The sequence below is a fragment of the Salarias fasciatus genome, assembly GCF_902148845.1.
Source record: "Salarias fasciatus chromosome 23 unlocalized genomic scaffold, fSalaFa1.1 super_scaffold_20, whole genome shotgun sequence".
NCBI classification, from domain to species: domain Eukaryota; kingdom Metazoa; phylum Chordata; class Actinopteri; order Blenniiformes; family Blenniidae; genus Salarias; species Salarias fasciatus.
In genome coordinates, this window is record NW_021941230.1 from 15,232,547 (window position 1) to 15,252,857 (window position 20,311).

Genomic DNA, 20,311 nt, shown 5'->3' on the forward strand with positions numbered 1-20,311 from the left:
GATAAAGAAAAGGCACGTAAACAAACAAACACCGGGAAAATGATGAAACACAAACACAATAAGCAACGCACAGCAAGCGAGAACTGATTTAAAAAAAAATACGGAATGCATGTGAGTTTAGTTTCAGGCGGTTTATTCAGTCCTGTGAACACACACATAAAAATATAAAACTATGGAGACACATCGCTTCGTAAACGGGCACAAGTGGACCTTCATCATCCTGTAAACGCTCACTTCGTGGAAGACAAACTGACAAACCAGACATGAAAAGGAGACCAGATCGCTTCTTTTCACTCATGAAAAACGTAAAGGAAAACTAATTTAGGTCAATAATTCAAGTATTAAACAAACAAAAAAAAAAAAAGTGACAAATTTTTGGGAACTAATCAACATGGTCTGATAAATCAATGGAACTTTCAGGAAACTATTTAGCAACTGCATAAAACAAATGATTCATTTCAGGGAAACTATTTACAGTGCGAGAATAAGAACGGGACACAGATGAAAACCTGGAGGGAACAGAGTGGGAGTTGGCAACTGAACCAAATTATGACAATAATAACAGTGAGAGCCAATCGAAAGCTCCAGGGAACTAATCAGTTTAAGGCAGCAAAAATGACGAGGAAAAATAAAGTAATCATAGAACATGTGCAAATTAAACAGTCTTAGAAACTTTGAGGTAATAAAAAAAAAAAATGGCAAAGTGAGCAAACAAAAAGGCCAATTAGCGAAAAACAGATGATCAGTTTCAGGGAACTAATCTGTTAGCTGCAAAACTAATGGGAACAAGTTTGTCATTCAGGACAACAATTCACAGAAAAGCTGACAGATGAAGTATTTTCTTCCCAAAGAAACAACGCCAATGTACAGGAAACATCAGGGAACACGTTTTCAGGAATTAATCGAGAAGCGAGAACTAATGGAACTGAAGGGAACAAAGATCATGTCGAAATGTTGGACGAAGTTTGCAAAATTAGCACCGACAGCCAATTTAAAGTCTCACACAACCTTTTCTGCACTTGCCTGAACAGAAACTTTGCTCTTTCAAAACAAATAATTGAATTGAGGGAGCTAAAGCAGTCACAACGGAATTTCAGGGAGAACAGGAGAGCAAAGCAAATCCAAGGGAACCAAACAGAGATAAGATAGAAAATGATTAAAGCAAAGAAACAGGGAACACTTGGGTAAATTTAGGGAACGGACGAAGCCCGGTGTCCCAGAGAGCAGCAGCAGATGGCGACTGATTGGCTGGAGGGTTTCATAAATACTTCACATGCACTGTGCGACGAGCAGGTTCCACATCAACTGTTCAATAAATATCTTAAAATGTGTCAAGAGGACAATCCATTCCAAAAGAAACCCGACGGGACGTTAAATTTACAGTGAAACGTCGCAAAGAAAACCAAGTTTTCATCTCATCGTCACAATTACAATTTTTTTTCCTCGCGGATCTAAGTTTAGTTTTAATCTTTTCAAATTGTAATTATGAATAACTGAGTAACTTGCTGAGTTAATATCCACTCCAATGTATGTCTTTTTTAAAATCATTATCAAACAAATAAATAAATAAATGAATGAATAAATAAATAAATAAATAAACTCTTAAATAATTTATATCTTTCCACAAAAAAAAACAAAACAAAAAAAAAACACCAAAACTCTATTTTGGCCGTCTGGAGCGTCGCGGCTCGCCGTGCTGAAGGCGAGCAACATGGCACACGACACATGGAGGCGAAACAAACTGCAGTCCGAGGTTATTTGATGTTCTTCAGCAGCGACGTGCGGGCGTTCACCACCGCCTTGAAGGCGTCCTCGCTACCCGGCGCCACACATTTATCCGGGTGCAGCAGCACCGCCAGTTTCCTGTACGCCTTGTTCACCTCCTCCCTGCAAACACAGAGGCGGAGATAAACACCCCGAAAATCACACCGGTACAAAAACAAAGGAGCGAGCCTGGTAGCTCACCGTGTGGCGCCCGGTTTGACTCCCAGCATGTCCCAGGAGTCTTTGCTGTTGCGGATGCGTCGGACGGTGTCGGCCTGCTCTTTGGTAAAGCCCACGTTGACCTCGGCCACCGGACGCTTCCCGCCGTTCTCGCACATGTCGGTGATGGTGGAGAAAAAGGCCTGCGGGGCGGAGGAGAGCGGGCGTTAGAGCGCCACCTGCGGGGCAAAAAACACCGCTGCGGCGCGACACACTGCGGCGGCGGCGACCTGGAACATCTCGTTGATGCCCTCTCCGCTCTGCGCAGACGTCTCGAAGTAGGTGAAGCCTCGGGACTCCGCCCACAGCCGGCCCTCGCCCTCATCCACCACGCGCCGCTTCGTCAGGTCCACCTGAGCGAGAAACCACGCGTCAGCGTTCGGCGAAGACCGGGCTCACTTCTGCGGCCGGGAAGAATATTCATGACCTCTGACCTTGTTGGCGCACACGATGAAGACGATGCTGTCCATGTTGGCCTGAGAGCCCATTTCCTGTTTCATCTCCCCCAGCCAGCTGTCCAAGGCGTCGAAGCTCTCCCGCAGCCCCACGTCGTACACCAGCAGCACGCCCTGGCTGTCCTTATAGAACTCGTTGCGCACCTGTAAGACGGCACACAGGGGAAAACGGCTGGTAAAACCACTGGAAAAGGTGAATTTTTACATTAAATAGATGAAATAAAGGATCTGGGTCTCACCTCGTAGAAGAACGGGTGTCCGGCCATGTCGAAGATGTTCACTTTGATTTCCCGATCTCGAACCTGGACTCTGTTCAACACAAACAACAATCATTACAAACTATCAATATTTAACAGCTCAATTAAAAACCAACACAAGTAAAACAATCCATTAATTTGAGCCATTTTTTTGTCATCAGATGTGTCTTGAAGTTAAATGTAAGCATCTGTTTTGTCAAAAAAGTTGATTTAAATGTTTGATTTTAGGTTCTCAAAGAAGAAAATATTCTCTTTTAAGAAGATTTATTTTAACAAGCTTTGGAAATGTGGCTCAAACTCTGGAGTGGGAGACTCCTGACATGTGACAGTCGAATGGCGGCTGAACTGACTTGGTGACTCCGTAGTCGATGCCGATGGTCGCCAGATACTTGGGGACGAACCTCTTCTCACAGTAACGCTTGATGATGCAGCTCTGCAGGAGGAGAAAGCTGTGGTTTACCTCCACAACATTTCAGGCTGCTTAAACAAACTCAGCTCTACCAAATATTTACCTTCCATCTGTTTTAATGGGATTTTTCCATTTATTGACTATCAGTTATCAGATACAAACGACTTATTATTTACCCACAGCATATAATAACACTAATCTCAGCCTTTTATTCCCTATTATCAGCACATTTTATGATTGCCACATGATTTCCTGCCTGAACAATCAAACTGTGTAAATAATTCAGTCTGAAAGGATCTTTTATGAGCCCATGTTTTATTCAACATTTCATCACCAATCCACATTTCTGAGTCGCACAGCAATACAAATTCTGTGTTTATTTGTGATATTTAACAATGAAATCTTCACCGATTTGTAAAACCACATTACTCGTTGGTAAACTGATATTGTTGATGTTCTGGGGGATCACTTGCAAGCCGGTGTGAAAAATATTGATTATTTCAAACCGAGTCTGGCATCATGTTGCATCACATAAATTCCAGGGGAAATTATAACAATAACAGCAAGATCAAATTTTTCCTGTAAAAGCTGCCATCCGCTTCCCGAGAGGGCGTGAATAATACATATTAATTTTGAGTGAAATTGAGATTTTAGTGGATGCTCCTCACAGCTAGGATCGTCCCGGATGATATTTAGCGAAACTCCATTGTATGTTGAGGTTAAAATAAGGTTTCGGGCTCCTACCTTCCCCACTTCGGCGTTTCCGAGGCTGATCACTTTGACCCGCAGAGACTTCTTGTTGTCTCGTCTTTTCGGCGCGTTTGTTTCCATCTGGTCGTCTTTGAAAAGGCTCAGTTTTGCGGTGAAACTGTACGAGTTGCTAACGACGCGCTGCAGGAATGCAGTGTTGACAGCTGCGGGCTAACTGCGCTAACGGAGCGAGCTAGCCGCTAGCGCGGTGGATATTAAAGACCCACAAACGGAAGGATTGTCGCGTTTAGGCAGACAAACCGCATCGTTTCACTTTAACACGCGTCTTAATGTCTTTGTCGAGCTGCCATTGTATAACACACTTACACAGACGCCGTGCGAGCCTGTTAGCCTCATAGTCTGACTGCTAACCAGCTAGCGTCGAGCTAACGCCGGAAGACAAACACGGCCGCCGCTTTTCAAAATAATAAAACAACGAAGGAGCGCTGCGTCCCAAAAGTGTTTTACAAACTACGTAAAACAATAAACAAATAAATAAAAAACAAATACTACGTTACTCATTCTTTAATAAAATGGCAAACATTCAAATAGTCCTGCAATCTGAATTTGGAAAAATGTGGGCTATTGATTTGAAAGAGCAATCAATGGGCCATTTTCACAGCTTCACTACTTCCTGAAATTAACTGTGCACATTCATTTCCTGTCTTGCATTATTGGCCAAAATTATTAATCCAGGTGTGTCTTGTTGCAGCAGTCTAAACCAGACACACCTGGATTAATCAGTTTGGCCAATAATGCAAGACAGGAAATGAATGTGCACAGTTATTTTCAGGAAGTAGTGAAGCTGTGAAAATACCCCATTAATCATTTAAATTTCCATTTTTAATATAATGTAATTTAGAATAAACTTCATATTTTTGGTGAAACACAATCGCTTTTTTGATACTCAACACTTCTACATAAATTGAAATATTTAAATTTTTGAAATTTGAGATTTTACAAAATGAAAATTTAAAGCGTCATGAAAAGTTTTTTTCTTGACGTTTTATTTAAAAAAAATAAAGTCGTTTATACCACAAAGTAGAATTTTTAATTGCAGAATGCGCTCTATTTCGCAAACTATCATTGCTAAACTATTTTATCAATCAGATGACAGAAAACCTTATAGTGAGTCTCAAAAAATACAAACTTTATTTGACTTCAACATTTCTTTCTCACAACCTCAGCAAATGTGACAAATGTAAAAAAAAAAAGACAAGAAACAAAAAAAAAAATCACATAAATTCTCAGGAATAACAATCAGCATGACATAAAATTCAATTCTCAGTATGATATGCCTTCATAAGTATAGTTCTAAAATACAAAAGTAAAGAGGATGTAGAAATCTAAAGTAACAGTAAAGTGAAGACTATAATAACAGCTAAGGTTCTGAAGCTGAAAGCGGTTTAATCATGTTTTACATTACTAGTTTAAAGCTTCATGTTCAGATGAAAAACCATCATCCAGCCAAATATATTTATCAAAGCAAATTAATGTATTTTTTGTAATCAGAAATAAAGTATGTGATTGTTGATGAGCTGCAGACTGTCACATTACTGTCTTATAGGGTAATCGAAGTATTGATATTTAATTATTGGTGTTAAAATACAAAAACCCTTAGACAAGAAAAAATCCAAGCTTAAATTGATAAAAGATAAAAATCAATTTAACTGAAAATTTCCTGATTTGAGTAAAATCTAATCATTAATAAAGAAACACTGTGTTTGATGTGTTTGAATGTCAAAGAATAGTCAAAATGTTAACAATAAACTACATATCAAGCAACTAATTAACTATGTATTATTTCAAGCTGTTCTAAATTCTTGTATTCTTAATTGAGAGGTTGAACATTTTGACTTTCTGCATATTTCACGCTCCAAAACAATAAAATAAAATGGCTCTGGATGCCTGAAGCTTTCTTTCTGGTCCGGGTGAAATGTTAGCGTGCAGGAAGCGGCTGCATCTGTAGCGCGTCGTACGTGTCTCTGGTGGCGGAACTCAGTCCCTGAAACAACACACACACGTCAGTCGAAATGCTTCACAGCATTTAAAAACATTAAAACGATAAAAAGAAACCTGTAATTCCCGCCATCTCTATATTCTTATGCGCACAACGACCAGTCATTCATGAAACGATGAAACCAACCAACCAGCTGGCTAATCATCACATCATCTCATCATATAACAGAAGGAAGGAATCAAGAAAACAGTAAACAGTGATTAATTAATCAACTAAGCAAGTTGTTGACCAGTCACCCACCGCCAACCAACCGGCTAATTCAGTCTGAGAAACCCAACAGATCGACATGATCAAAGCGAAGAGATGCGGGAACGGAAACACCGCCTTTTAAAACGAAGAAGTCTGCAGAACCGGACTCAGAGGAGGAGAGCTTTCTCCTTTCTCACGCTACATCCCGTCACATTTCACCGTATCTCCCTGCAGAATCTCCGGCCGCAGAAATCTAAATCCTTCATCTGATCTTCCGTCTTCTCTGCAGCGGGTGGATTCGTGAGTCTGCTGCTTTTCTCTCTTTCTAACCCCCAAACAGAGTTAAATAACTCCAATCAGCTGGTCGGCAATAAACCGAACATACAACAAGCCGCTGAGTCGGCGACGGGCGGCTGAACGCCTCACCTGGTAAACCTGCTCATTCTTCCTCTGACGCTGCGAAGAGACAAAGCAGAGAAACATTTTCAGTAAACCAGTGAGTTTAAACGTGAGTAAAGCTCTGGCCGTGTCTGCTCCCTCACGTCTTTTTTGATGGGAAGCTCTTTGTATCCGCCGTCGTTCCGGTGAGTCAGATCCTGCAAAACATCAACAGAGTCACACCACAAATCCGCCGAGAAGCACTCGGTTCTCTCAGGTTCCCCTCGGAAGGATCATGGTGTGTGAAAGAAGAGAAAGGTTTGGCTTTTTTACGGTGTACGTGGAGTCGTCAGCCACCCGGCGGTTCTGCAGAATCAGGCAAAGAAGAAGAAGTTGAGGAATGTCGTCTTCAGCTTATCGCGGTTCTTTGAGAGAAGCGGATCACCGGCGTGGTTCTGGGACTCACCCGCGGTCTCTCTTTGTCTCTCATCAGTGGGGCGTAGCCCCCAGCGTCCTGGCCGCTCAGGTCCTGAACACACACACACACAGCGTTTCAAGCAGTTAGCAGCGACCTGTTGACCTATTGACCTGGTAGAGGACCGGCAGGACTCACAGTGTACAGGCTCTCCTCCTTCTCTTTGGGCCTGAAGAACTGCAGCAAAGACAGAAAAGAAGAACAGTGAGCGAAGAGGAGAGACGGACGGATCCAGGACGGAGACCCCGACTCACCCGCTCCCGGATGAACATGCCGGTGATGATGACTCCGTAGAGGCCGAGGATCCCGTCCAGGACGTAGCAGAGCTGAGGGTCGTACGGGGAAACCATGGCGCCTGCTGGGAGGAGGCGAGGAGACAATCTGAGACAATCAGTGGAAAAACTGATGCTTCAGTTTCACGAACGTTTCAGCAACTCATCAAAACCTCTCTGATCAAGTTTTTCCTCTGAGAGACGACATGTTTGTTTTTCCTTCCTTCTTTTTTTTTTTTTTTAAGTTTCTGTGGCTGAAATGAAGACACTGAAACTCATGACACAAAACGCAGCCCGTTTTTTTGTAATTATTCGCTGGCTGCTTTTATCTCTGTGGCTTCGAGATTTCCTCCCAGTCGTCTTCATCTATCTGTGTGTGGCGTGACGAGCCTCTTCCTGTCACGAGGACAAACTGCAGGTTCGCGCTCGGCGCCGCTGCTGCAGTGGAAAACCCAGGCCGACTCTGTTTTTTTTTTTTTTAAAGCAGGCCTGAAACGTGGAAATGACATCTTAGAAAACGTGTGTCTTCTCGTTCGAACAGAGCAGTCGGCGTTCTGGCGTCGTGAGGCTGGAGGTTGTTTATTCTACTTTCAGGTTGATGTGACAGAAAAACCCACAGAAACTGCAGCTTCCGGAGCGGCGCCCTGACCTTGATTCCTGTGCGCCTCTGTCGGGTCACACACCTCAGGTGCACAAACACACAACTCAGACAAACACTCAGATGTAGCCGAGGCACACAAACTCCTTCACGCTGTTTAGAAGAGTTCAGAAAAATGGGATTTTAAGATGTGACTCAAATCTGTTTCTTAAAAATTGGTTGCATTTCAACTAATTCTGGGTTTTAATTGTTTCAAAATGTTGCTTCGCGTTTATTTTCTGGATTTTTAAGAGACTAAATTGAGACTTCAGGAGGGAATCAAACAGGAAACGGGTACAACGGAACATTTCAATGCTGTAAATTCACCATTTCATGGTTTTAAAACTGCCTTTTCTCTGATATAAACTGTTCATTAAGTCATATTTCTTTTCAAAGGACTAAAGTGATCGTTACTTCATTGGTGCGTAAAAACATTTGGACTTAGAAATGAACTCGATTGATGTAAAAGTCACTTTCGTGTCTCAACTCAATGTTTCTTTTATAGATTCGGGGTTTTTTTTTTTTGCAGTTCTTTAATTTCCATTTCACAGCAACGTCCAGTCAGTCGGTTAATTACTCCTGTTAGATAATTTGAATTTTGCAATTCTAAATAAATGTTTGAAGTTTCGGTTGGAAATTAAACAAGAGAAACAGTTTGATAAGTTGATCTCAAATCAGAACAAGTAGAACATCTGATGCAAATAACCTGATCTCAATTAGTTTTATTTATTTCCGATTCACATTTATCAACAAATCTTCACATTTCTAACAGCTTTCAGTTGCCATTTATCTATTTTTGGTTTTGACCAAATTTCGGTTTTGTCCTGAGAAGATTTTGGAAGATCTTAAATTCTGATTAAAGAGATTTGAAATGTTTTTACCTGCTGGAGAACCCGAAGAGAGAACGATTGAGGCTGCAGGCAGCAGAGGCTACACTGAGAGGAGGAGGAGGAGGAGGAGGAAGAGGAGGAGGAGCCGGAGGGAAGATGAAGAGGAGGGGTTCTGTCAAAACGACGGAAGCGATCAGCCAATGGCGTTCCCCCAAAGCTTCGCCTCCAAGCAGAAAATGTTACATAAACCTGTAAATTCAGCCGCAAATATCAAAATATGGTTCTGAATGAGAAATCTCACTGGAGGAAAATCTTTTATTACACAAACAAAAGTTCTGACATTTAGTCAAACATTCCACACAAAGTGTGAAATAAAAAGGTCCATTCAAGAGTTTCAGTCCAGCTGCAGGAGGCGGCGCCTTCCCCTCAGCCCATGGCGCTCACCACAGCGTCCCCCAGGTTCCTCAGCCTTGCGTGCAGAGCGCCGCTCTCGGAGCGAAGCAGCGTGCAGACGGCGGCGGCGGCCCGGAACGGACAGAAGCGCTCTCCCAGCAGGACGTCGCTCAGCGCCAGGCTCAGCCGCTCCGGCAGCCAGTCGGCCGGGACGTCCAGCCGGCAGGAGTCCATCCGCCCGCCCCTCACCTCCAGGCGGAGCCGGGCGGGGCGGCGAGCGCCCGTCTGCTCGTCCAGCAGCCGGAGCTCGGCGTCCAGGCTGAACTTGGGCGTCCTGCCGAACGTCCAGTCCCAGCGGCGCAGCTCTGCCGCCATGCTGGAGATCCCGGGAAACGCCGACTCGTCGGTCGGGTCGACGAGCGCCGGCGGGGCGCCGAGGCCAAACTCTGAGGAGGAAAACCGAAAAAATCCCACAATCAGCCACCAGTCAGTCCACCGTCACGGATTCCACCGCGAACACCACGCACCGGCGTTGTACTGCTGCTCCAGTCCGTCCATGAGCTCCTCCAGCCGCAGCGAGGGGGCGTGGTCGCGCAGGTTAGCGACGGGCGACGGGACGCTGGGCGTGGCGTTGCTGAGGATGCCGGGACAGGAGGGGGACAGCACGCTGGACAGGGCGGAGCGGTCCGCCGAGTGCAGCAGCGTGCAGTGATGGTAGGACGTGGCGCGGCACAGCCGGGAGGCGGTGCCTGTCAGCGGCAACGAAAACACAGTCGGCATCGTCACAAACAGGTTGCTGTAGTGAGGTCAAACCTCTGGTCCTCGGACCCACCTGAGATTTTGTAGCGTCCGTTCAGCAGGATGTCAAATCTGTCGGTGGCCTGAACGTCCAGCTGGGGGCGGAGCCTCCTCAGCGCGTCGGTGACCACCTTCAGGTTCCTCTGCCGGTCGTACGCCTTTTTGGACGCAAAGAAGGTCAGGTTGAGGTTCCCGAGGTCGTGGTACACCGTCCCGCCGCCGCTGCGCCTCCGTGCCAGCGGGATGCCCGCCGTCCTCATCACCGGCAGGTTGCACTCCGTCCAGGGGTTCTGGTGTCTCCCGATGACCACGGCCGGCTGGTTCCTCCACAGCAGCAGGACGTGGCGCCGCTGCAGGTCCACGTTGGCGTCGATCCAGTCCTCCAGGGCCAGGTTCTGGTAAACATCGGTGCACTGAGAATGAAGGACCAGACCACCGCCGCCATCACAGTCTTGAAAAAGCTGGCTGCAGGTGGACGCTGGTCTCCAACGTCCAGACAAGAGAGTCAGGAACGACCTCCTGAGCTGGGACATCATCGTGTTTGTTCATAACCACATGCTGGAAACATCTGGAACCACAGAACAACAGAAATGACATTTAGATCAGCAATAAGAGTATCTGTGAGCATTCAACCACCAAAGTATCTAAAATTCATATTTTTAAAAATACATAAAATTGTTTTTATCGAGTTTATAACGTTAAAAAGGCACCAATAAGGTGAAAACAAAAAAAAAAAACAATAGATAATAAGCGTCTAAACGATGCGTGTTACGTCACTGGCGCGTCCTGTGTACGTCCTCTACGTCACCCCGCCACACTTAGCTTAGCTTTAGCTTCTCTCCGCGTCCACGCGGTGTCAACAACACTTTTATTTTAGCTCGGAAAAAACAAAACGGACAAACAACAGCGACTCCAATGACGAACAAACACTTTTAATGACGGCTAAACCGAGACGATAAAACTGAGACTTACCGAAAGCCCTCGCAGCCTCAGCTGGAGATACGGATGTGACGACAAACTAAATCCGCTCCTTCATTTCAAAATAAGAGCTCGTTTATCCAAAAGAACGCAACCAGAATACGCTCATGCATTTATTCTGAAAGTGACAGTGGCGGAGGTGTGTAACTTGGCATTGGGTCCGACTTCTGTCCCTCGATCAGCAACGTTCCGCCTTTTGAATTTTTTTAAAACGCCGTTTCAAATACATAAATCGAAAGAAAAACAAGATAGCCTATAAAGAATACATATTAAATCTCTGTTTTAATTTTTAAGATTTATTTTAATATTTTAAAATATTAAGATAAACATTGAATGCAAATATTAAACTGATTATTATTTGCTTCTGTTCTTTTTCTTACTTCCACCTCAGAGTAACGACTTTTCTGAAAAGCTCTTTTCAAATCCATTCAGTTACAAACCATTATGCGTTGCTCCTGCTTTTTTTCTTTAATCTATTTTTCCTATCAATCATAACATGACCTCAGTTCTTTGGTGAAAATCTTGTTTGTTTAGTCCTGAATGGAGCTGAGCATTTTTGTAGGTGTTGTTCACCTTTCTCTTTGTCATTGGACACACAAGCTGCACAGTTCATTGTAAAAATCCTCTCATCTTTCTGCTATAAAGTCTGTTTAAAGCACTGTCATTGTCTTACACTATTCTTCTGTTGTTTTTATCACTGATTTTATTGTTGTCTTGACTGTGCACTTTGAGATCTGCCCTCAGATGTGAAGTGCGTTATAAATAAAATCCATTATTATTATTACTATTATTAAAAAACCTTTTTTTTCCTTTCATAACCGATCTTCAAACTTGTCATTGGTCTTTGTGTCTCTTGTAAGATAACAGTGTGAATAATTCAGGACCCCTTCACTGATTCATACCATGACCCCCAACCCCCTTCTTGTGTTAATCGCCATAGCAACCAGTGTCAGCAGGTGATTGGCTGTTTGGAGAGCTTCTTTCTCAACTACCCATCCATGCAGTTTAACTTTAGATCTTATTGGTCTCATTCTCAGGTGGCTTTGTGGTTTTTCGTCTCTTCAGCCTGTGTGAATTCGTCATCATGAGGAAGAAGCAGCGCGTCGATCAGAGAGAGGAGGAACACACGACCACATCCTGACACACACTTAAACACACATTCAATACAGTCATAGTGAGTCGCTGATGTTTCAGGTGAGTGTGTCTTTCTCAACTTATTCCAAAAAGTAACTAATTTATTAATTAAAAACTGTGACTCTGTATGTTTTAAATACTGGTACAGTTAAATGCTGTTTCTCAGAACTGTTTATTGTGAGAGGTTTAGTTATATGAAGTATCACAGATTTATGAAGAACATGTTTTAACAGCTTTTATCTTAAGAAACCCACAAATAATTCAGAATACCAGTGGGTGGAAACAGGACTTGTCAGTGAAATGTAGCCTTTGCCAGCGTTTTAAGAAGTGCAGAGCCTTCAGTTTATCTCACACTCACACTGACTCATTCAGCGTCTTCACAGATGTAATGATTACAACTGTTTAACCTCAAAGGCAAGAAGGCAGGCGACAGGACTACCGACACGACAGCATCAGAAAACACTCTAAAATTCAGTGCGCGGGTTAAACTGTAACCTACAGAAATGAAAGCCACAAAACAACAGAATTCAACTGAATATTTCAGCTTTTTGCCTGTTTTCGCATCACCGTATCTGACCAATGGAACTCCGCAGGCTTCCATGACGACCACACCCAGGTCAAACGCAACTTGGCGGGTAGTCAGATGACTTGCGGGTGACAACATGTCAGACGCCTACTCCACGTTCTCTCCTCCTCCCACCATGCATCACTCCTACCAGGCGCCGCCACCTCCGTACATCCACTCGCCTCCTCAAACCTCCCCCCACTTTCCTCCTCACTTCCTGCCTCAGATGACCCCCCCTCACCTCCCTCACCCTCAGATGACCCCCCCTCATCTGTCCCACCGTCAGATGACCCCCCCTCACCTCCCTCACCCTCAGATGACCCCCCCTCATCTGCCCCACCGTCAGATGACCCCCCCTCACCTCCCTCACCCTCAGATGACACCCCCTCATCTCCCCCACCCTCAGATGACCCCCCCTCATCTCCTGCCTCCCCATTCGACCTCCTCTCACGTCATACAGACTCATGTGGCCCCCCATCACCTTCCCCCTGGTCAGGTGACATCCTCTCACCTCCCACATCCTCAGGGAACCCCCCTCCACCTCGTCCACCAGTCTCAGGAGACCTTGTTTGACTTTCCCTACGCCGAGGTGAGTCCCTCTCAAGTGCCCCCCCTTCCTCAGGACCTCCTCTTCGGCAGTAATCCCAGTTCAGATTTCGATCAGCCAGACTGGGACGGACCTGGACTCTCCTGTCTCCTCAGTGGGGAGGGATTCCCATCTCAGGTAACTCCTCCACATTTCTCCCCACATTCCGGCTGATTGGTTCTGATGTGATCTCCTGACTGCCTGCGATCTGATCCAGAACCAGGCTTCAGTCCTCCACGACGGAAATGTACAACTGGCCAACAGCACTCACACACTCCTGGAGCAGGGTCATCTTCCTGGTCACACCTGGGGGCCTCTGGAGCTGGCCCAGCCCCAGCTCCACTGCTCTGCACCGGGCTCCGTGTCTGAAAGAGGACTCCTGGGAGGATGGAGCTCCATGGACGACCTCCCCGACGTCCAGTTTTTTAACGATGCACCACAACCTTTTTATAGCCCAGCAACCCCCGGTCCCAGTCCTCAGTATCCATCGACCCCAGCCCTCCTCGGCACTGGACCCCAGCGAGCAAAGGGGCCCGTTTTCAACAGCCAGCAAAGCTTCAGCTGCTCCCTGACGGAGTCCCATCAGCAGCTCCTGCATCAGATGAGCTCCTTACCAATCCAACCGGAGCCGGACGATCGGCCGCCGGGCCTCCCCGGCTCCCCAGGTCTGTTCAGGGAGGCCTTCTCCGGGCAGGGCCGGGAGCTCAGACTGAACCAGAGGAAAGAGTGCAGGGAAGGAACCGAGCCAGACTCCAGATGGGTAGGTTCCTGACCTCACATCAGCTGACTGGCCCAGATTCAAACCCTCATCATTTTATGCAGACCGCTGTGATTGTAGTGATGAATAAGTGGTGAAATCAATATGTGAACCGATAATCACAGACTCATTCGATGTTTCCAGATGAAACTGATGAAACCCGAAAGCAGCGCTGAGGTTCCCGACTCCAGGTGACCCAAGTGACGGAGACAATGCTGTGATAACGACGAGTTTTACACATTGTTTTCTCACTGATGTGTGTGTGTGTTGCAGGTTGCTGTGTCTGGTGTGTCAGCGTGAATTCAGGAGCCTGCCGGCCTTGAACGGTCACATGCGCTCTCACAGCGGCGTCAGAGAAGCCAGCTGGGTGAAAAAGGTCAACTTCCCCGCATCTTTCGTAGGTTTTAGGACGACAGATCAGGCTGACAGTCGACTGATTATCGGGACAGAGGCGTCGGCTTCACGGCTGTCCAACAAGTCCTCACTGAAACCTAAGTGGCTTTAACTGCATGAGTCCACTAAGACATCATTGCTAATGCTGCTAATGATGCTAATGAGCTCAGCTGAAGGACGTGAAGTGAGGAGTCGTTTGGCCTCTGAGGGAACTGCTGCTTCCTGTGGTCACTTCGCACAAATCCCTTTATTTTTTTGTCCAGGATCCATCAACATCAAGCAAATGCACAGTCTCCATGGTGATGCCGGTCACCGTGCCTGTCCAATCACGTGGCGCGTCCAAGGCCTGGAGGCGTGGTCAGAGGAGGTGCCGCTCAGCCGGAGGCGGTTCGCTGTACTGCAGCCTGATGCGGCCGAACGAAAAGGAGGAGGAGGAGGGGGAGGGGGAGGGGGAGGAGGGGGCACACGGCGACGGAGGCCACTACGTCCCTCCTCTCATGCTGCCCCCCCTCAGGGCGGGACCCGGGCTGTTCTGCACCCTCACCACCGGGAGGCAGAAGAGAGTGCAGACCGTTCAGTTTCACAGTGAGTCCAACACTCCTTCCTGTTGGTTCCTTCTGCTGTTGGGACTCGTTTTACAGCCAGGTCTGTGATTGGCAGATGGATCCGGGGGCGTTGGCGTGGAGTCTGCCCGTCCTCCTCCTGGAACACTAACAGCTAGAGTCATGAAGCCGTACGTTCAAGTTTCCTCAAACCGCTTGTTTCGGTTTAACCGTCTCACCGTCATGGAGCCGTCAGTCATTTTGGGACTCGGCCGGCTGACCTTTGACCCTGACCTTTGACTGTTCGTCTCGCGTCTTATTCGCAGACGGATAAATGTAGGGTCGGGCTTCCAGGCCAACATCCCGCCGCTGCAACCCAAGAAACGAGCTTGCCTGGACTCCCACAATGCACTGCTGCAGTGGGCGCCATGGACCGAGCTGGAGCAGCCCGCCACTCGACAGCGAGGTAAAGCAAAGACACGCCCCCTGATCAATCCTGCCCGGCTGCTTCATGATTGGCGTGTGACCCGTCCAGTGGAGGCCTTGCTGAGGATGGTGAGATCCAGCGTGGTGGCGGGGGGCGGGGCCAGCCCAGACCACACCCTCCACGTCCTGTCCCAATGCAAGGGAGACTTTCTGGTAAACTCTTCACAGCAGATTGTTGTCATGTTGGAAATGTGAGGCCTCCGTCGTGATGACTGGTCCGTTTGTTTCTGCAGCGAACGACGGAGAAGCTGCTGTCGTCTCAGACGGCGTCCAGCCAGGCGCCCGCCGGTCAGCCGCCGCCTCCCCCGTCCTCTCACTTCGCTTCCTCCACAACGCAGAAAACCCAGTGGCACATTACGACTTTGTATTTCAGGTGTTCGCTGGAGTCCAGCAGAAAAAAGGCTGCTGGTTAAATCCCTGCAGCTCCATCAGAAAAACTTCCACATGGTCCAGAAAGCTGTGAGTGTGAACCCCGGTCCGTCTGCAGCGCCGCCGCTTCAGACGCGTCTGGATCTCTCACCCGTCACTTCCTGTTTGTTCAGGTGAAGACGAAGAGCCTCTCCGAGTGCGTGGAGTTCTATTATCTCTTCAAGAAGAAGATGAGCCTGAGCAGCAGCCTGACCGTCACTTTGCCCGACGCTGATGTAAGGAACAAGTCCGTCCTCAGAGTCGTGACGTAGAATCAGTTTGATTTCAGCCTCTGAAGGAACCTGAAGGGCCTCATTTTGGGGCCCTGGACCGGGTCATGACTTCAGACTTGTTGGTAAATGGACTACACTTGTATAGCACTTTTTACCCTGCTTGACCGAGCCCAAAGCGCTTCACACTGCAATATCACAATCACCCTTTCACACCATACTGGGTGGTGGTAAGCTACTATGTAGCCACAGCTGCCCTGGGGCAGACTGACGGAAGCGAGGCTGCCAATCTGCGCCATCGGCCCCTCCGACCACCACCAACCATTCACTCTCACAACTTTCATACTAGGCAAGGTAGGTGAAGTGTCTTGCCCAAGGACACAACGCCAGTTTTATAAGGACGACCCGCTCTACCAACTGAGCTACTGTCGCCCCTTGTTGGATTTGGACGGCCCGATTGAAGATCTGTTTGTCAGATCAGAACTGTTCCGATCATCTTCTGGGACCTGAATCGAGCCATGTCCGTTGGGTTTTACTGTTCTGGTTCAAGAAGCTTGTCTTGAAAGTGCGTCTGCGTTAGGAACTGATCAGTGTCTCGTTAGTCCGGCTTCAGAATCGGGTCTAAAACTTCCCCGCGGTGGAGCAGGGCTGAGTTGGAGTCGGTCATTTGCAGAGTTTCAGGCCAGCGAACACAAATGAAACTGTCGGCTGAGCGAATTGAAACCGCCAAAACCGAAATACTGTTGTTACCAGGCGCACAACACGACACAAAACACACACAGAAGCACACACAAGGACAGCCACTTCCTCACAGAGCGAAGAACAGTGTGTGACTTCATGTTTCAGAACGGTGGGAGGTGGAGGTGGTGTGTGTGTGTGTGTGTGTGTGTGTGTGTGTGTGTGTGTGTGTGTGTGGTCGGGCCTCTGTGAAGTTTCCATTAACTCTGTGAGTAGTGGTGACTCGAATTTATATATGTGGTCAAAGGAGTTGAAGACGAATGTCTTCAGTTGAAACGTGAAGTTCTGGGAAACGGTCGACCTTTTTCACAAAACCCAGAAACAAACGAGCGTCTGAGAGTCGCGCCGCTGAAGTTCATGAAGTGAACATCAGATAGTAGTTTGAGGAAGACTTTAGATCAGAAGTCACTCCTCACTTCTTCCTTTTCGTTTTTTTTTTTTTTTTTTCAGGGTCAAGGTTCATCGGGATCCCAAGATGCAAAGCTCACCACTGAGCTACACACTACCTCACAACACACCCAGGAAACGGAAATGCAGAATTATCGACTGAAAGCAATAAACTGAACCAGACTGTGATCGAGTTACGTGAAAGGTTTTTAGATGTTTACGAACGTCAGAATGCAGAAAGTGCATATTTTGTGGCCTTAATTTGTTTTTTTTTTTTAAAAGAGATTCTAAGTTGGACGGTCATATTTTATAATATAAATCTGACATTAAAAGAAAAACTCGAGCAGAGAACTTTGTCTTTCACGTTTGTTCTACCTGAAGTACATTTTAATTAATAAACCCAGAAAAAAAAGAGACTGGATGCTGAGAAGAAAAACACAACTCTAAATGCGTGTTATTGTTTTTCCTGAGTAATCCTCTCAGTCTCTCCATGTTTTCTGCCTCGGGGTCCTTATGCCGAACAGAGCTCCTCTTATTACTGCCCGACTTAAAGACAGCAGAGAGAGGAAAGGTAAACACGAGGTGCCTCAGGTTCTCTGTCTGACTCCTGATCTTCCAGCCAATAACATGTAAGTCTCTTACGCAAAAGGCATCAGGATTCTCAACATCTGGGCCAAGAGTGAGAGACCAACACAAGTCCACACGTTTCTGTTCGGTTGGGATCCGAGCTCAGTTCTGAAACAGATGAACGTTTCTCGAACGGATCCGAAAGACGTTGAAAATCAGAGACAATCTTAACACTGACAAGGCGGGGTTTCCAGTTAAAGACTGGTCAGATCTGTCCCAGACATGTCATGAGCGATCAGCTGGAGCTGCAGACGGGTTTGTTTCCAGTCATGGCAGCAGGTGGACCGGGGAGGCGTGAGAACACACAGGCTTCGACTCAACTCATCTCCAGGGACGAACTGTCATCAGGAGGATCACCTCAGCTCTGCGTCAAGTTCAGACAGAGTTGACGCCGTGTTAGCAGTTGCTTGGAGGGGGGGCTGAGGCCTATTTTTCTTGTTCTTGGTGTTGACTCTGGGAAACTTCAGTGTTTATTCTATAAAACAAACAGCGGGGAATCGAAAGCCAGCCGCTCCTCCTCAAATTCCAGGTAAGTCAGAACTAAAAAACTCCAACATTCCTCCTCTAATCCTGCTTTACTCTGCTCCATGTCGAGCTCAGAGTTTCCTGAGAGCTCCAGGCTCTAATAAAGTTGGACTCCTCCTCGCTCCAAAGGTCCCACCGCCTGAAAGAAAAGAGGAGGAAGCCAGACGAGGAGCAGCGAGGGGATGGGAGCGCCAGACCAGGAGGGGAGAGCTCCGTCTGCAGACTCCAGACCACCGAAAACCTCCAAAGAAGTCTATTTCGCCGTGCTGCCGGACAAATACGAGCCTCTGATCGAGGAGGTGGAGGAGGAGACGGCAGAGGACAGGAAGAGGAGGAAGGAGGAGAAGAAGGAGAGGAAGAAGAAGAAATACAAGAAGTACCGGAAGGTAGGAGGATTCCTCTGCAGACGCTAAACTCCTGCAGCGCCTTCACTCGTCCAGCTGATGCTGAAGTAGCTTCAGTCAAATGGAATATTCCTCCGAATAAACCAATTTCTTTTTTGCGTTTTCTGTGACGATAGTGCAAAAACATGAATGGCAAAAAATTCCAACAGCTAAATAAAATAAAAACACAAATAAAATGTAATTATTTAAACTGATTGATAAAGATTAAATACACAATAAATAATTTTTAAAAAATCAAAATGTATTTTGTATTGACACAAATGATTCATTTAAACGCCTGAGGTTATTCAAATTTAATTAAAAAAGTCCCTACAACAAAAGTTTAAGTATGGAATGTGCACAAATATATTCTAAATCCCACATTTAGAGCATATTTGCATGTCTTTGTGTTCTCCAAATATATTTCCCAATCTTAAAGAAAAAAAAAGCATTACTGCATTTATTAAAATACAAAAAAATATATATAAGAAGGTAAATTTCCAATGATTGACACTGATTCACTGAAGTATGTTTGAAAAATGAATTATTTTGAGAACGAACAGCGGCCATATCGTGTGAATTATCCACAAACTTCAAAATGAAAATCCAAACTTCCGGGCAGAATGTTTAGCGGATAAACAGACGAGGTGACATGAGGCGAAGGTTTGTGTTGATGAGTGGAGTTCCTGTTGTCAAACATTGACTCTGCTGCCGGAGTTTGACCTTCGAACCCTCACGTTGTCGTCTAATGAACTCTGATAAACAAAACTTTCTTTCACTGCTGAGCAGAAACCAACTGTGTTTGCTGATCAACAATGATGGTGATGATGATGATGGTGGTGCTCTTCCTCTGTGCTGCAGAATGTGGGCAAGGCGCTGCGCTTCAGCTGGCGCTGCCTGCTGGCCGGCCTGCAGAGCATGACCAGCGTTTACGCCGCGCCGCCTTCCGCCGTCGCCACGGCGTTCACGGGGGTCTGGCCTCACGGCGGCAGCAGCAAGGCATGATGGGACACCGCAAGACCGAGCAAAGCCTCCGGACACTTCCAGAATTTTGTGTTTACGTAGAGTTTGTACATTTTTCTTCAGCGTGTTTGTAAAAGTGAGAAAGTGTTGACTGGGTTCATCAAATAAATGTGACAAAAACGCCATGTCTCTCTTTCATTTCCTGCATTCTTCGTTGATCCCCTTCAGGAAATGGCTTCTTTACATGAAACCCGTCCTATTCATAGCCAACACTGCAGTACAGGGAGCAGCGGGGTCAAAGGTCACGATCGGGGAGCCACAGCAGCGCTCTGCCTGCTGTGAGATTCAAACTTAGAAGGCCACTTCTCTAACCTCCTAGGCTCTTCTGCCTCTTCAATGTTTCCATGTTTTTGTCATTTTATTTTAACTTTTCCTCGTCACTCGCTTTTTTCTGTCCGTTCTCACCCTCTGCTTTCCTCCTTACTTCTGTTCTTGCCGACCCACTTTGTTCCTTTACTTATCTGGACTCCTTCTATGACCATTCCATTTTTTTTAATGTCCTCTATTTCTCCGTTCTTCACATTTACTTCCACCCCTTCAGTCTCTCAGTATCTTTACGTCATTTCCTTTATTTTGTCCCCTTAGTCTTTCCTGTCTTCCGTCCTGCCTTGCTCAGAGGCCAGTCTTCTGTCCTTCACTCCACTCTCAGGTGTGCGGCCATGCCTCCTCTGACCAGCAGGGGCCGCTGTGGCCCCGGCGCCGG

General features: G+C 46.5%; 5 protein-coding genes across 7 annotated transcripts; 2 read left to right on the forward strand and 3 right to left on the reverse strand.

The window, feature by feature from the left end:
* Positions 1 to 119: 119 nt before the first annotated feature.
* dnajc27 (DnaJ (Hsp40) homolog, subfamily C, member 27) lies at positions 120 to 4,235 on the reverse strand. Its single transcript, XM_030086374.1, has 7 exons — positions 3,849 to 4,235; positions 3,046 to 3,128; positions 2,678 to 2,747; positions 2,418 to 2,582; positions 2,214 to 2,336; positions 1,966 to 2,126; positions 120 to 1,887 (listed from the first exon to the last, which is right to left on the reverse strand). The coding sequence occupies exons 1-7, from the start codon at positions 3,933 to 3,935 to the stop codon at positions 1,755 to 1,757; spliced, it is 822 nt and encodes a 273-aa protein (XP_029942234.1). The 5' UTR covers positions 3,936 to 4,235; the 3' UTR covers positions 120 to 1,754.
* A 745-nt stretch (positions 4,236 to 4,980) lies between these two features.
* On the reverse strand, positions 4,981 to 8,839 carry cd247 (CD247 molecule). Of its 2 annotated transcripts, none has more exons than XM_030086377.1 (8): positions 8,707 to 8,839; positions 7,171 to 7,271; positions 7,055 to 7,093; positions 6,908 to 6,970; positions 6,775 to 6,807; positions 6,606 to 6,659; positions 6,490 to 6,519; positions 4,981 to 5,859 (listed from the first exon to the last, which is right to left on the reverse strand). In XM_030086377.1, exons 2-8 carry the CDS (start codon positions 7,264 to 7,266, stop codon positions 5,794 to 5,796), a joined length of 381 nt encoding a protein of 126 aa, XP_029942237.1. In that variant the 5' UTR covers positions 7,267 to 7,271; positions 8,707 to 8,839; the 3' UTR covers positions 4,981 to 5,793. The 2 variants fall into 2 exon arrangements, with proteins under 2 accessions (XP_029942237.1, XP_029942236.1); XM_030086376.1 differs by having other exon boundaries at positions 7,171 to 7,274; positions 8,707 to 8,765.
* A 119-nt stretch (positions 8,840 to 8,958) lies between these two features.
* lipt1 (lipoyltransferase 1) lies at positions 8,959 to 10,853 on the reverse strand. The gene is made up of 4 exons (XM_030086373.1): positions 10,819 to 10,853; positions 9,881 to 10,414; positions 9,576 to 9,797; positions 8,959 to 9,494 (listed from the first exon to the last, which is right to left on the reverse strand). Exons 2-4 carry the CDS (start codon positions 10,380 to 10,382, stop codon positions 9,082 to 9,084), a joined length of 1,137 nt encoding a protein of 378 aa, XP_029942233.1. The 5' UTR covers positions 10,383 to 10,414; positions 10,819 to 10,853; the 3' UTR covers positions 8,959 to 9,081.
* A 1,046-nt stretch (positions 10,854 to 11,899) lies between these two features.
* Positions 11,900 to 17,398, forward strand: LOC115384250 (transcriptional-regulating factor 1-like). 2 transcript variants are annotated; one of them, XM_030086586.1, is made up of 13 exons: positions 11,900 to 12,018; positions 12,552 to 13,247; positions 13,327 to 13,869; positions 14,011 to 14,057; positions 14,140 to 14,242; positions 14,523 to 14,844; positions 14,920 to 14,992; positions 15,128 to 15,267; positions 15,337 to 15,440; positions 15,521 to 15,575; positions 15,661 to 15,746; positions 15,830 to 16,050; positions 16,367 to 17,107. In XM_030086586.1, exons 2-12 carry the CDS (start codon positions 12,621 to 12,623, stop codon positions 15,965 to 15,967), a joined length of 2,238 nt encoding a protein of 745 aa, XP_029942446.1. In that variant the 5' UTR covers positions 11,900 to 12,018; positions 12,552 to 12,620; the 3' UTR covers positions 15,968 to 16,050; positions 16,367 to 17,107. The 2 variants fall into 2 exon arrangements, with proteins under 2 accessions (XP_029942446.1, XP_029942445.1); XM_030086585.1 differs by lacking the exon at positions 16,367 to 17,107 and adding an exon at positions 17,114 to 17,398 and having other exon boundaries at positions 11,901 to 12,018; positions 15,830 to 15,931.
* A 105-nt stretch (positions 17,399 to 17,503) lies between these two features.
* On the forward strand, positions 17,504 to 19,686 carry LOC115384251 (uncharacterized protein C1orf115-like). The gene is made up of 2 exons (XM_030086587.1): positions 17,504 to 18,588; positions 19,447 to 19,686. The coding sequence occupies exons 1-2, from the start codon at positions 18,385 to 18,387 to the stop codon at positions 19,588 to 19,590; spliced, it is 348 nt and encodes a 115-aa protein (XP_029942447.1). The 5' UTR covers positions 17,504 to 18,384; the 3' UTR covers positions 19,591 to 19,686.
* The last annotated feature ends 625 nt before the right edge of the window (positions 19,687 to 20,311 follow it).